The sequence below is a fragment of the Scyliorhinus canicula genome, chromosome 2 (assembly GCF_902713615.1).
Source record: "Scyliorhinus canicula chromosome 2, sScyCan1.1, whole genome shotgun sequence".
In the NCBI taxonomy this organism is placed as follows: Eukaryota; Metazoa; Chordata; class Chondrichthyes; order Carcharhiniformes; family Scyliorhinidae; genus Scyliorhinus; species Scyliorhinus canicula.
In genome coordinates, this window is record NC_052147.1 from 88418632 (window position 1) to 88432010 (window position 13379).

The 13379-nt window shown below is 48.2% G+C and overlaps 1 protein-coding gene across 1 annotated transcript in view; it reads left to right on the forward strand.

Annotated features, from left to right (window-relative positions):
* Positions 1-806: 806 nt before the first annotated feature.
* LOC119955749 (pleckstrin homology domain-containing family D member 1-like) overlaps positions 807-13379 on the forward strand; it is a 124265-nt gene continuing 111692 nt past the window's right edge. The window contains 2 exon segments of the mRNA XM_038782278.1: positions 807-991; positions 11379-11472. Of these exon segments, the coding sequence (XP_038638206.1) occupies positions 843-991; positions 11379-11472 (243 nt within the window). The 5' untranslated portion in view covers positions 807-842.

Below are 13379 nucleotides of genomic sequence, written 5' to 3' on the forward strand. Positions count from 1 at the left end.
AGGACAGTGTGAACCCCCCAGTACAGAGGAGAGTGAGCACAGTGTGTCCAGTGTTAGGACAGAGTAGACCCCAGTGCAGAGGAGAGTGAGCACAGTGTGTCCAGTGTTAGGACAGTGTGAACCCACACTACAGAGGAGAGTGAGCAATGTTTCCAGTGTTAGGACAGTGTTAGTCCATGGAACAAGCCATTTAATTACAGAATAATTGATGGAATTTGATGATACCTGGGCTAAAATGGTTACATGTTGAGAAAAATGCGTTAAAACCTCTGAGTGTGCAAGATTTATGGGGTGGTCTAATTCAGGACTTTGCGATGATTAAATAATTTGATTCCACTTCCAGATATAAAGAGAAACTATTTACTGGAGGGGGGGGGGGGGGGGGGGTTCAGCAAGAGGAAATAATCTTAAAAAGTAGAATTAGTCTGTTTAGGGGTGAATTCAGGAAATACAAAGGGTGTTGGAAATGTGGAAATTCACCCCCCAAAAAGCTGGGGGGGTCAATTAAAAAAAATGTAAACGGACAGGTTTCAGCTGGGTGAGGGGGTATTAAGGGTAGCAGAGTATAATTGAGTGGTGCTGGCCGGAGGGGCTGAATGGCCTCCTGCTGTTCCTCTGACGATGGTATTCACCTATTTCAGTAACAGGCGCTCGGGATCCACAGTAAGAGGCAGTGTGTGTGTGTGGTGGTGGGGTTTGGAGTTGGACTGAGGGCGCGGTGAAGAGGGGAACAGTCGGGCAGCACTGTGCCCCTCCCTCCTGTCCACGCTGAGAGTCTTAGTCCCGACTCCTCCTCCCCGGGAGCTGCACTGACTCTCCACATTTCGCGCCGCAGCCCGGCTATGTTCAGTTCCAAACCGTCCGCTATCCTGCCTTCTTACTTCAGCGAGTACACCGAGGCAGACAAGCTGGATATTAGCACCAAGGTGCAGCTGCACGGGGTCCTGTGGAAGAGGCCCTTTGGCAGACAGTCAGCCAAATGGTCCAAAAGGTCAGTTCATCTTTTTCTGGGTGTTGTTGTTGTAATCTCTGCTTCTCCCTCCAACCCTCCCCCTCCCGAGTCTCTCCATCGTGCTGTTTATCTGGTCCGGTGGTTGGGGTTTTGTTTACCTGTGCCGGCTGCTGTTTTGTTTAATCCAGGGGTTTCCCTGTCAGCCCAGTGGATGCAGTGTGGCTGAGACCTGGTCAGGAACATTGACCAGGTCAATAAATCGCTGCCATCAGCTCATCAGGGCGCCAGCTCTCTGGCCGTGAATGTTTCCAGCCTTTCGCTGAAGTAAACTATCTTCAGGTCGATGTTATTTTTTTTTTGGGGGGGGGGGGGGGGGGGGGACGACTTGGTGAGATTGAGCTCCACTTTTCAGCGGCTCCACGTCCAACCAGCTCAGTCACTCTGGGGTGTCCGAGCCGAGATGCGCGCCTGAGAATGTGGGGGCTGATTCTGCAGGAATCCGGTCGCAAGCTGAAATGCAACAATCTGACTCAGTTTTAACCAACGCCTGCAAACATTCTTTCAAACATAATGATTGCCAAATTAAAACGACACCTTCTAAACAAAAAATAAGAGCGGTGTTGCCAGTGGATTGATGTGACTATATGTCCAGCTGGGGGGTACTAGGTATAAATGACGCACTGAATTGTCTATTTTAACTTCTGGAGAGTTGAAGTCCCATATTAGAGACGGGGGTGTTTACTGAGTCGCTATGGAATTCCTCCCCTGTTGGTTTAACAATCGTTTATAGGGGAAAGAGATTGATTATCTTGTATATTCCAGTGGGATGACAAGTGGCAAATAACATTTGCACCACACAAGTGCCAGGCAATGATCACCTCCAACAAGAGAGAATCTAATCATGGTCCCTTGACATTCAAGGTATTGCTGTCGCTGAAGCACCACCGTTCCCACCCCCATAAAGATCCTAGGGTTTACCAATGAGCTGCCACATATATACTGTGGTTGCAACGCAGGTCAGAGGCTGGGAATTCTGCAGTGATTCCCCAAAGCCTGCCCACCACTTCCTTTACGAGGCAGAAATCAGCACGGTAGCACAGTGGTTAGCACTGTCCCTTCAGAGCGGCAGAGTCCCAAGTTTGATTCCCGGCTTGGTTCACTGTCTGTATGGCGTCTGCACATTCTCCCTATGTCTGCGTGGGTTTCCTCCGGGTGCTCCGGTTTCCTCCCACAAGTCCTGAAAGACATGCTGTTAGGTGAATTGGACATTCTGAATTCTCCCTCTGTGTACCCGAACAGGTACCTGAATGTGGCGACTAGGGGCTTTTCACAGTAATTTCATTGTTAATGCAAGCCTACTTGTGACAATAAAGATTATCACAATAATTATTATGAGTGCAGCTCAAGCGACACTCAAAAGGTTCAGTACCATCAAGAACAAAGCAGCCCGCTTAATCGGAATTCCATCCATCACTGTAAACATTCATTTCCTCCACCACCAGCACACAGTGGCAACAGTACAGAATGCACTGTGGCCTCCTTCGACAGCACCTTCCAAACATGCAGCCTCCACCACCTAGGGGGAAAAGGGCCGCAGGTACATGAAAAAAACATCACCTACAATTTCCCCTCCAAGTCACTCACCTTCCTGACTTGGAAATATATCGTAAGAAGTCTTACAACACCAGGTTAAAGTCCAACAGGTTTGTTTCAAACACGAGCTTTCGGAGCGCAGCTCCTTCCTCAGGTGAAGGAAATATATCAGGAAATATATCGTCATTCCTTCACTGTTGTTGGAACAAAATCCTGGAACTCCCTCCCTGACAGCACAGTGGGTGTACCTACACCACATGGACTGCAGCGGCTCAAGAAGGCAGCTCACCACCAGCTTTTCAAGGGCAATTGAGGATGGGCAATACATACTGGTCGTGCTAGCAATTCCCAATGAATAATAATAACAAATCACTGGTTATCGTGACCCTGGCTGCAGTGACAGTGCTGTAACATCCTCACGATGGCAGAGCCCAGCATGTCAGTGTAAAAGACAAGACTGATGCACCTGCAACCATCTTCACTTCCTCCAGAGGTGCCCAGATGTCAGTCTTCAACCAATTTGATTCACTCCACATGATATCAAAAAATTACTGGACATTGGATACTGCAAAGGCTGTCAACACGCTCAGCATTGGCAATGAAGACTTGTGCTCCAGGACTAGCTGCACTCTGAGCCAAGCTGTTCCAGTACAGCTACAGCGCTGGCACATACCTACTGTGGTATATCCTGTCCACAAAAAGCAGGACAAATCCAACCTGGCCAAATACCACCCCATCAGTCTGCTCTCGATAATCACCAAAATTATGGAAATGTTATCAACAGCACATCTCAGTCCTATAGTATCACAGCAGGAGCTCGTCAGCTCAACCATCTTCCGCTGCTTCATCAAAGTCCTTCCCTCCATCATAAGGTCAGAAGTGAAGATGTTCACTGATGATTGTACAGTGTTCAATGCCATTCACAACTCCTCAGATTCTGAAGCGGTCCATGCCCACATGGAGCATGACCTGGAAAACATTCTGGCTTTGGGCTCATAAGTAACAAGCAAATGCACACCACACAAGTGCCAGGCAATGACAAACAAGACCAGGAAAAAATAAAATAAAAAATTCAACCATTTCCTCCTGACATTCAATGGTATTGCCGTCATTGAATCTCCCACAATCAACATACTGAATGCCAGGAAGATCAATGAGGGAAAAATTAGAGAACGAGACAAAGTTAGCTAGAAATATGAAGACAGATAGCAATAGTTTCTCGATGCATAAATCAGAAAAAAGTTAAAGTGAATGTTGGTCATATAGGAAGTGAGTCTGGGGAATTAATAATGGAAAATATGGAAATGGCGTTTGAATTGCGCAGGTATTTTGCTATAGAGGATACAAGTAACCTGCTCCGCAAATAGCTGTAAATCAGGAATTGGAAAGGAGGGAGGAACTCAGGAAAATTACCAACCATGAGGGAAGTGGTATTGAACAAATTGTTGGAGCTGCGGGCCGACAAATCCTTGGGTCCTGTTGGACATCAACCTAGAGTTTCAAAAGAAGTGGCTAGTGAGATAGTTCATGCATTGGTTTTAATGTTCTAAATTTCTTGGATTCGGAGAAGGTTCCATTAAATTGGAAAATAATGAATGTAACTCCTTTATTTAAAAATGGAGAGGAACTGAAAGAGGGAAACTCCAGACCAGGTAGTTAACACTTGACACAGGCAAAATGTTGGAAGCTATTATTAACACTGTTATGGCAGGGCTCTTAGAAAAATTCAAGGTGATTAGGCCGACTAAACATGATTTTGTGAAACAGAAACCATGTTAAACCAATTCATTGGAGTTCTTTGAAGGAGTCGCTATGGATAAAGATGGATGTACTGCACTTAGATTTCCAGAAAGTATTTGATAAGGCGCCACATCAAAGGTTATTGCCGAAAATAAAACCTGCTGTTTTAGGGGAAAATATATTGGTATGGATAGAGGGTTGGTTGGCTAACAGGAAACAGAGTTGGCAAAAATGGGTCTTTTTCTGGTTGGCAGGATGTGACAAATGGTGTGCCACAGGGATCAGTGCTGGGGCCTCAACTTTTTACCATTGATATAAATGACTTGCAAGAAGGGACTGAAGGTATATTTGCTAAATTTGCTGATGATACAAAGGAAGAAAGTAATCTGTGAAGAGGACATATGGAGGCTAGGAAGGGATATAGATAGATTAAGTAAGTGGGTAAAGGCATGACAGGTGAAGTATAATGTGGGAAACGGTGAAATTACCCATTTTGGCAGGAAGCATATTATCTAAATGGTGAGAGATTGCAGAGCTCTGACATTAAGAAGGAGTTGGGTGCCTTCGTTCATGAAGCATAAAAGGTTAGTATGCAGATACAGCAAGTAACTAAGAAAGCTAATCAAATGTTATTGTTTATTGCGAGGGGAATGGAATACAAAAGTAGGGAGGTTTTGCTTCAGTTGTACAGGGCATTGGTGAGACCACAGTTGGACTTTTGTGTACAGTATGGGACCCCTTACCTAAGGAATGATGTAAATACGTTGGAAGCAGTTCAGCGAAGGTTTATCAGACTAATACCTGGAATAGATAGGTTGGCTTATGAGGAAAGGTAAGACAGGCTAGGCTTGTACTCGCGGAAGTTTAAAAGAGGAAGAGGGGACTTGATTGAAACAAACAAGATCCTGAGGGGTCTTGACAGGGTGGATGTGGAAAAGCTGTTTCCTCCTGTGGGAGAATCTAGAATTGGGGGTCACTGTTTAAAAATAAGGGGTTGCCCATTTAAGACAGAGTTGAGAATTTTTTCCGAAGGTTGTGAATCTCTTCCTCAAAAGGCAGTGGAAGCAGAGTCTTTGAATGTTTTCAAAGAAAGTTAGGTACGTTCTTGATAAACAAGGAGGTGAAAGGTTATCGGGACTTGGCAGGGGGGTTACAGTCAGATCAGCAATAATCATGTTGAATGGTGGAACAGGCTTGAAGGGCCGAGTGGCCTACTCCTACTCTTAACTCGTATGTTCGTATTCTGGAGTTATCATTGATCAGAAATGCAATTAGGCCCGCAACATAAATGCTGTGGCCACACGGGCAGGTAAGAGACTGGGAACGTTTGTGGTGAACTCCCCAAAGCCTGCCTGCCATCTAAAAGGCACAAATCTGGATGAGTGCAGCACCAACAACTCTCAAACAACCCGACACCATCCAGGACAAAGCAACCTGCTTAATCGACATTTCATCCTGCACTTTAAAAGTTCACTTCCACCACAATCAGTGCATAGTGACAGCGGTGTGTACCACCTTCAAGATACACTGTATCAACTCAACAAGGCTCATTTGACAGCACCTTCCAGATCTGCAATCTCAGCCACCTAAAAGGACAAGGGCTGCATAGGAACACCTCCACCTGCAAGTTTCCCTCCAAACCACATACCATCCTAACTTGAACCTACTGGCGATCGTCCCAAAAACCTGTTTTTGCATATACTTGGCATAAAAGTCAGTCACGTCAAGCTCATAGTCAGCTTCACAAATGGATGTTTCACTTCCCGGTACCTGATAACTGGGTGCAACAGGTGATATTGGCTGTGTTGAAAAGATGTGTGGGACTTCAAGACATGCCCACACACAGCAGACCCTGTATGGTGACAAAAAAAGATGGTGACCACCCACAACCATGCCAGGGTATGTTTGGTATATCAGTTGACCCCCGTATTTGGAAGGATTTTTCGAGGCTTCTAAGGTTGACTTATACTCTGACATCTGTTCCTTCACTGTCATGGGAGTTAAATCCTGGAACTCCCTTCCTAACAGCACTGTGCGTGCACCTACACCACATGGACTGCAGCGGTTGAAGAAGGCAGCTCACTATAACCTTCTCAAGAGCAATTATGGATGGACAATAGATGCTGGTCTTATCTGCAATGTTCACATCCTGACAAAGCACAATGAAAAAAAAAAATCATTGGCTTTAATGATCATCTTGTAGTGATGCCTAGCTGCAGTGACAGAAATGGAAAGCTGTACAGATACGGGAAATCTGAAATATAAATAGAAAATACTTTGCAAACTTGGCAGACGCGCTGTGGGGAGAGAAACAGAATTAATGTTTCAGGTCGATGCCCTTTCATCAGAGCTCGCGATCAGAACTGTTTGTCGTGATTTTTGGTTGTCATGATTACTAGTTTGCAAGGCTGATGAGCCAATTTGGTTGCTTAATTTTGGATTAATTTTTGTTGGGCAAGTATATTAATCTCTGCTTTGAAATTTTCAAAGACCCTGGAAGGGTGGAGTGTTTGTGTGAAGAGTTGGGGGGGGGGGGGTGGCGATGGGTGAGGGGGAAGACTGAGAGATGGGGGAGCAGGCTTGAAGGAGAGTTGGGGAGAGGGGGACTGATGGACGAGGTCATGCCCTATGTCCAGGCTTGCTGGACCCCCGTCGCTGCTGCCTGTACTCCATCCTTTGGCTGGTCCTGCAGTTCCTCCCCAGCGCTGTCCTCCAGCCCCTCCAGGTCTGGCGCCTCCTCGTACTCGTCCTCCTCTTCGGAGGTGGACACATGTTGTGGAAAACACAGTAGACCACCACAAAGTGGGCGACCCTCTGGGGGGTGTACTGGAGTGCTCCACCGGAGCGGTCGAGCATCGAACCCGCATCTTGAGGAGCCCGATGCACAGCTCAATGACAGACCAGGTGTTTGCTTGGGCCTTGTTGTACTGGGTCTCCGCATTGGTCACCAGCCTCCATTCTGGCATCATTATGCATGTGGTGGTCGCACACGAGCTGTATATCTAGGGAGTAAACTTTCTGTTGAAGTAGGGCACTCTCTGACAGCCCGGTGAGCGCAAGGCGATATGCGTGCCAACTATTAGCCCCTGGACAAGGGGCATCCCATCGAAGGCCGAGAAATCAGCAACCTGGGCAGACTGTTGGGCTTAGTCCACATCAAAGTTTATATAGTTTGCTACTCGGGCAAACAGGGAACCCGTGACCTCATGGATGCACTTGTGGGCTGTATCTTGTGAGATGCCACACAAATCCCTGCTCGCACCCTGGAATGATCCTGAGGCATAGAAATCCAAGGCTGCGGTGATTTCTTTTGTAAAATATTTTTATTCTCCATTTTCACATTTTCTTCAGGATTTACATCCCACCAACAAACAGTAAGCGGTAACAAATACAGAGTCAAATCCCCTTATCAACAACAACGATCCCATCCTCCCACCATCCCAAACAATGGCTCACCTGACAATATAAGCATCAAATAAAACAAACCCTCTCACGGTGGGAAAAACAAAAGAAAAAAAAGAAAAAGGAATCACAAATCGCCTATGGTCACCATTGAACTATAGAGTTCACCCCCCCTCCCCCTAACATTCAATGCCCAACTTAGCTGGATATACTATGCTGCACCGTACCGCACCTGGCTGAAGTCAGCCCGCTTCCTTGCCAGCTCCACCATAAAGTCCTGATATATACGTATTCCAGCTCCAGCCCACTGCACCACCCGCTTCTGCTTGGCCCAGGACAGGATCTTCTCCTTCACACTGTACCTACAAAAACAGAGTCACTACCCTTGGCGGCTCACTCTCCTTTGGTACAGGCCTCCATGACCGATGAGCCCGATCCAGTTCATATCGGGATGGGTCATTCCCCCTCCCCCAATAGCTTTGCCAACATCGTGACAAAATACTCAGTCGGCTTCGGGCCTTCTACTCCTTCAGACAGACCCACAATCCTCCGCTTCTGTCGGCTGGATCTGTTTTCCAAGTCGTCCATTTTGGCTCGCAGACCCTCGATGATCTCTATCACCTTCCGCATCTCCTTCCCCATCGAGGTAAGTTGATCGCTGTGCTGTAACAATGTCTCTTCCACTTCCTTCAGCGCCTCGCCTTGCTCCCGTACCTCCGCCACTGTGTTCAATACCGCCGCCCTCACCGGGGCAATCACCTCCTCCACCTGCACTTTCAATACCGCCCCCATCTCCTTCCTCATCGCCTCCATGTGTTTTGTGAACTGCCTTTCGAGTTCCGCGGCCATCACCTTACTCATTTATTCAGCTATGGACAATGCAGCCTCCCCTGGTGCCCCAACCTCTGCTTTTCTTGTCGTCCCCGCGGTGACCTTTCCACTCCCCGACGGACTTTCAGCTGCTTTTATCATGGCTGTTTTTTTAACTTATTTTTAATATTTCCCTTCACTGTGCCTTCGCCCTGCTTTTGCCGCCTCTGTTACCCGTGGGACTGTGCGTTAAACCCTGAAAATGCCATTCCCGAACGGGAACCTTCCAATGTGCGGTCACCGGGAGTGGGTATCCTCCTCCTCCACCACGTGTTGCCAAATCCGAAAGGACAAGGCACAGGTGCCACACTATCTCCATGTTGAGGTGGAGCCTCCTGTGGCACACGCTGTCCGTCATCTGTTCGAAAGACCAGCGACACTGGTATACCTTGGGCCTCCCTGGCCTGATGGGCAGCCGGGTCCTCAGACTGTGGAGGCCCTGCACATGGGCCGCTGCCTCAAGCCTTTCTCGATGCTGCAGCCCCCGCCTCCTCCAGCGAGGACAGCTTCCATGGGGTCCAAGATATTGTCCATACCATGTAATATCTGTACGGAGTTGGAGTGGGTGAGTGACTGACAACCAGGGTCCCAGGCCGGTGCACACACCAGTGATGTCCCCGGTGCTAGGGCCCAGCCCCTGGCTGTTCAGATGTTGGCCACTGTGACCTAGGTAATGTCTCCTGCAGTGTTAAATGTCCTGGCATCACGGTCTAATTGGGATGCTAGGAAATACCCCCCATGTGCTCCATGGTATTTGACAGCTTTGGCAAAGGGTCATCTGGACTTGAAATGTTAGCTCTTTGCTCTCCCTACAGATGCTGCCAGACCTGTTCAGATTTTCCAGCATTTTCTCTTTTGGTTTCATGCTTTTATGCTACATGGCATGCCTACTCATGAGGATCTGCTTGGGATGTGTGAAGTGCTCACTTAACGGCGATTGTCAATTCCCAATTAGCAATAGCCTTCAGCCGCGTGGCTAGAGGCCTCCATGGTCAGTCGGAGTTATGGGTGGTCGTGGGGCAGGTAGGCAGGGGCTGGGGTTGCCCCCAGAATGGGTACACATGATCCAGAAGTTGGTATGGTGGCATGCAGGTGCTGAGACACCCATCTCCCTGCCTCCTCCCCAGCCCAAGCCATAGGCCGCCAACCTGCCTGCTCTGCCCCCCCCCCCACCACCACACACACACACACACACACACCGTTAGCGACCCGTCCCGACTTACACTGGCCCCCACGGGGCGAACCCAAACACTCTCATAGCACCGGGGCAACAATCCTAGTGCTCTCGGGCTCATTGCCTGGGTTTGAAGATGGCTACTCACCTCCTCGGGACCCCACAGCAGTCCTTCCGTCAGCTTCATGTTTTTAAAAAGATGTACTAAGCAGCGCCCGCGTGACCTTACTGGGGAGGCCGTCAGAGAGGGGGTCGCTCACGTTAATTGCCTAGAGATTTGGCTTAAGTGCTGAGTATTGGTTTCTCGTCAGGCTTTGGCGGGATCCTGACTCTGCCAATGGGGGCGGGTTAGATAGCAAACAGATTGGCACCCCGCGCGGTTCTTAGTTTTGGCCTCTCCCACAATTTCACGGCCTCATCACTTAAGCAGAACACCACCATTAAATCATACCCAGAATTAGTTTCATCGCTGGGGAGCTGAACTAGCTGACTCAACTGACTTCTCCAAGATCGTGCCATCATTTTGAAAGAGTGCTCTGATCTCTACGTGGACTTGTGGGTCCCCCACACACCCCACCCATGGGGAAGTCCCCCCCCCCCCACGCACATGGGTATTGCCCCATAATCCTATCAAGTGATGGGACCCCTATCTGTGGTCGCTGAGGGTTTCCCTTTTCCAGGACTTGCCACACCCCCTTTCGGGCCACCCCACACCACCCTTCACCCCCCCAAATCTTCAGATACCCCTTCATACCCACCCTACACCCCTCACCCTTTATACCACCCTCCTTCCATGGGCATGGCCCCCTAGGCCCTGACCCTTAGCAGTGCCACCCAGGCACTCTGGCACTGCCACCTGGCATTCTGGGAGTGCTCTTACTGGTTTTGCGGTACCACCTGGGCAAGGTGCCATCCTGGAAGTGACAAGGTGCTCACAATCCAGTGGGAGGGTCAGGGGAGCACCCTGCCCTAACCCTGATCAGCGAGGGGCCTCCAATGGCCGGGGAGACCCATTTGTGTGGACCCGTGCTAATCGGCTCCTGCATGACCGCTCACTGGGGAGCCGGTTAGATGAGGGGAGACCGTTACATAGGGGGCCTTTCCCATTAATGGAATGGGGATTGGCCATAACTGGTGATTATTGGTTTCCAGCCAAGCCACGGCTGGAACCGGATCGTGCCAATGGGAGTGGGCCAGTTAGTTCGGAAACCGATCGGTGCCTGGCTCAGTTCCCGACTTAGGACTCGTAACCGGCTCGCTCGGATCCATGGCCGGTGCAACGCGGCAGTAGATCGCGCCCAGCCTCCCCGGACAGGCGCCGGAATGTGGCGACTAGGGACTTTTCACAGTAACTTCATTGAAGCCTACTCGTGACAATAAGCGATTTTCATTTCATTTCATTTCAGTATCTTTCCTGAGGCGCATTGGAATTCTGTTTTGTGTTTTCTTACTGATACCAGTGGATTTGATCCTCATGTGTTTAATTGTATTCAATCTAACATAGACAGAATTTCAGTTGGGATATCATGCGTTTGAACACAATTAGTTATTGTTTAAGTGTCATTGAGACTCTGTTTAGTTTAGCTTGATACAGTGTGATATTGTCTCTGAGTGACCTGGCACACTGAATCTGTTTCTCTTTTCCAGATTCTTTCTCATCAAGGACAGTTTTTTGCTCTATTATGCAGAAAACGAAAGAAAAAACTTTGAGAGCAACAAATACTTCAACATACACCCCAAGGTCAGTAACCACAGCTTATCCCGTGTATAAAGAAAAACTGCAACCTCCCAACAGCAGTGTCCTTTGTGACTCTAAACTCTTAGTCAGTCTGTTACTTCGAATATTGTGGTTCAACTCGCACTCCAGACAACTAGAGCACACACCAGGGAGTGATATTGAGGGAGTGATATACTGTCGGAGGTGCCGGTATTTAGATGAGGCATTAAACTGAGGCAGTATTGGTTCTCCCAGGCAGATGTACAAGATACCATGGTGTTGTTTAAGAGGAGACTAGGAGACTTCTCCCTGATGCCCTGGCCAATATGTATCCCTAAACCGACATCACTAAAACAAATTATCTGGTCATTATCATGATGCTCCTGTTAGTCAGAGACGTTTTCTTCTGAATTGTGTCAGTCAGTGCTAGCAAGGGCGGTACAGTGATGCAGTGGTTAGCACTGCTTCCTCACAGCACTGAGGACCCGGGTTCGATCCCAGCCCCGGGTCACTGTCCGTGTGGAGTTTGCACATTCTCCCCGTGTCTGCATGGGTTTCACCCCCACAACCTCCCCGGACAGGCGCCGGAATGTGGCGACAAGGGGCTTTTCACAGTAACTTCATTGAAGCCTACTCATGACAATAAGCGATTTTCTTTTTTTTCATGTGCAGGCTCGGTGGATTGGCCACGCTAAATTGCCCATTAATTGGCAAAAAATTAGGTACTCTAAATTAAAAAAAAAAAATCAATGCTAGCACGAGGCACCACAAAAATTTACATTTATAGAGGACGAAGCAGCAAAAATGTTCAAGTTGCTTCACAGGAGCCATCAAACAAAATTCAATACCGAGCCAGCTAATGAGACATTACAGCAAGTGGCCAATAACCTGTCATAAGACTGGTTTTATGGAACAGCTTAAAGAAGGACACAGAGATGCAGAGCTGAGAGCCAAGACAACTGAAAGCATGGCTACCAATGACCAATTGATTCAAATCAGGGTTTCTCAAGAAGCCAGAGTGAAAGGAACACAGATTCCACAGAGGGTTGTGGCTCTGGAGTAGATCACAGGGATTAGAAAAGCCATGGAGAGATTTGAAAATCAGGATCAGAATTTTTAAAATCACGCTGTTGCTTAACCCCAAGCTAGTATAAGTAGACAAGCACAGATGGATGAACAGGACGTGGTGTGAGTTAGGAGAGGAGCAGCAAAGTTTTGGAAAAGCTGATGTTTACCAGTCAGGAGAGCATTGGAAAAGGCAGGTGGCATCTGGAGGTGACAGGTGTTCAGCTATCTGCAGAACTGGAAAGATCTCCACATCACCTTTTTGAGGTAAGGCCCTCATATAAAGCGCCGCTAGATAATGCTAGGCTTCTGAGGGATCAAGGATACTGGTAGTCCCGCCCGGCAAGAGCCAATCGGAGGCTGGAAGCTGCACTTGCATGACAGAGCCTCCAGGTAGGCAGTGGGTGTTCCTTGTAGCTCACCCTGAGGCCTGGTATCATTACGGGATAGATCCCAGACCACATTGGAGTGATGGCAAGAGTAGGTGGGGGTCATGGGATCGATGTCAAGGGGCAGGGGTGTATATCCCTCGCCCTTCCTGATGTTGGGTCCTTCAATCAGGCACTGAGTGCCTATGAACGAGAGAACCCCCCCCATTAAATTGCACCCGTCAACACGAGAGCTAATGAAGACATGGATGAGGCACATCCTGCGCAGTAAATGCAAAGGTTTTTAATCCTTCAACCTTCCCCGATGTAGCTCACTCTTATTACCTCATGCACTATTTTTACCTTTTAAAAATTAAACTGGTCAAGGGCCAAGAATTTCTCTGCTCAATTATCTGTGGTTAAGAGTTTGCCAGGTTGGCTATTTCCAGTAAAATTGTAAATGAATTCCGAGAGAGCTTGTTTGTGATTCCACAGGGG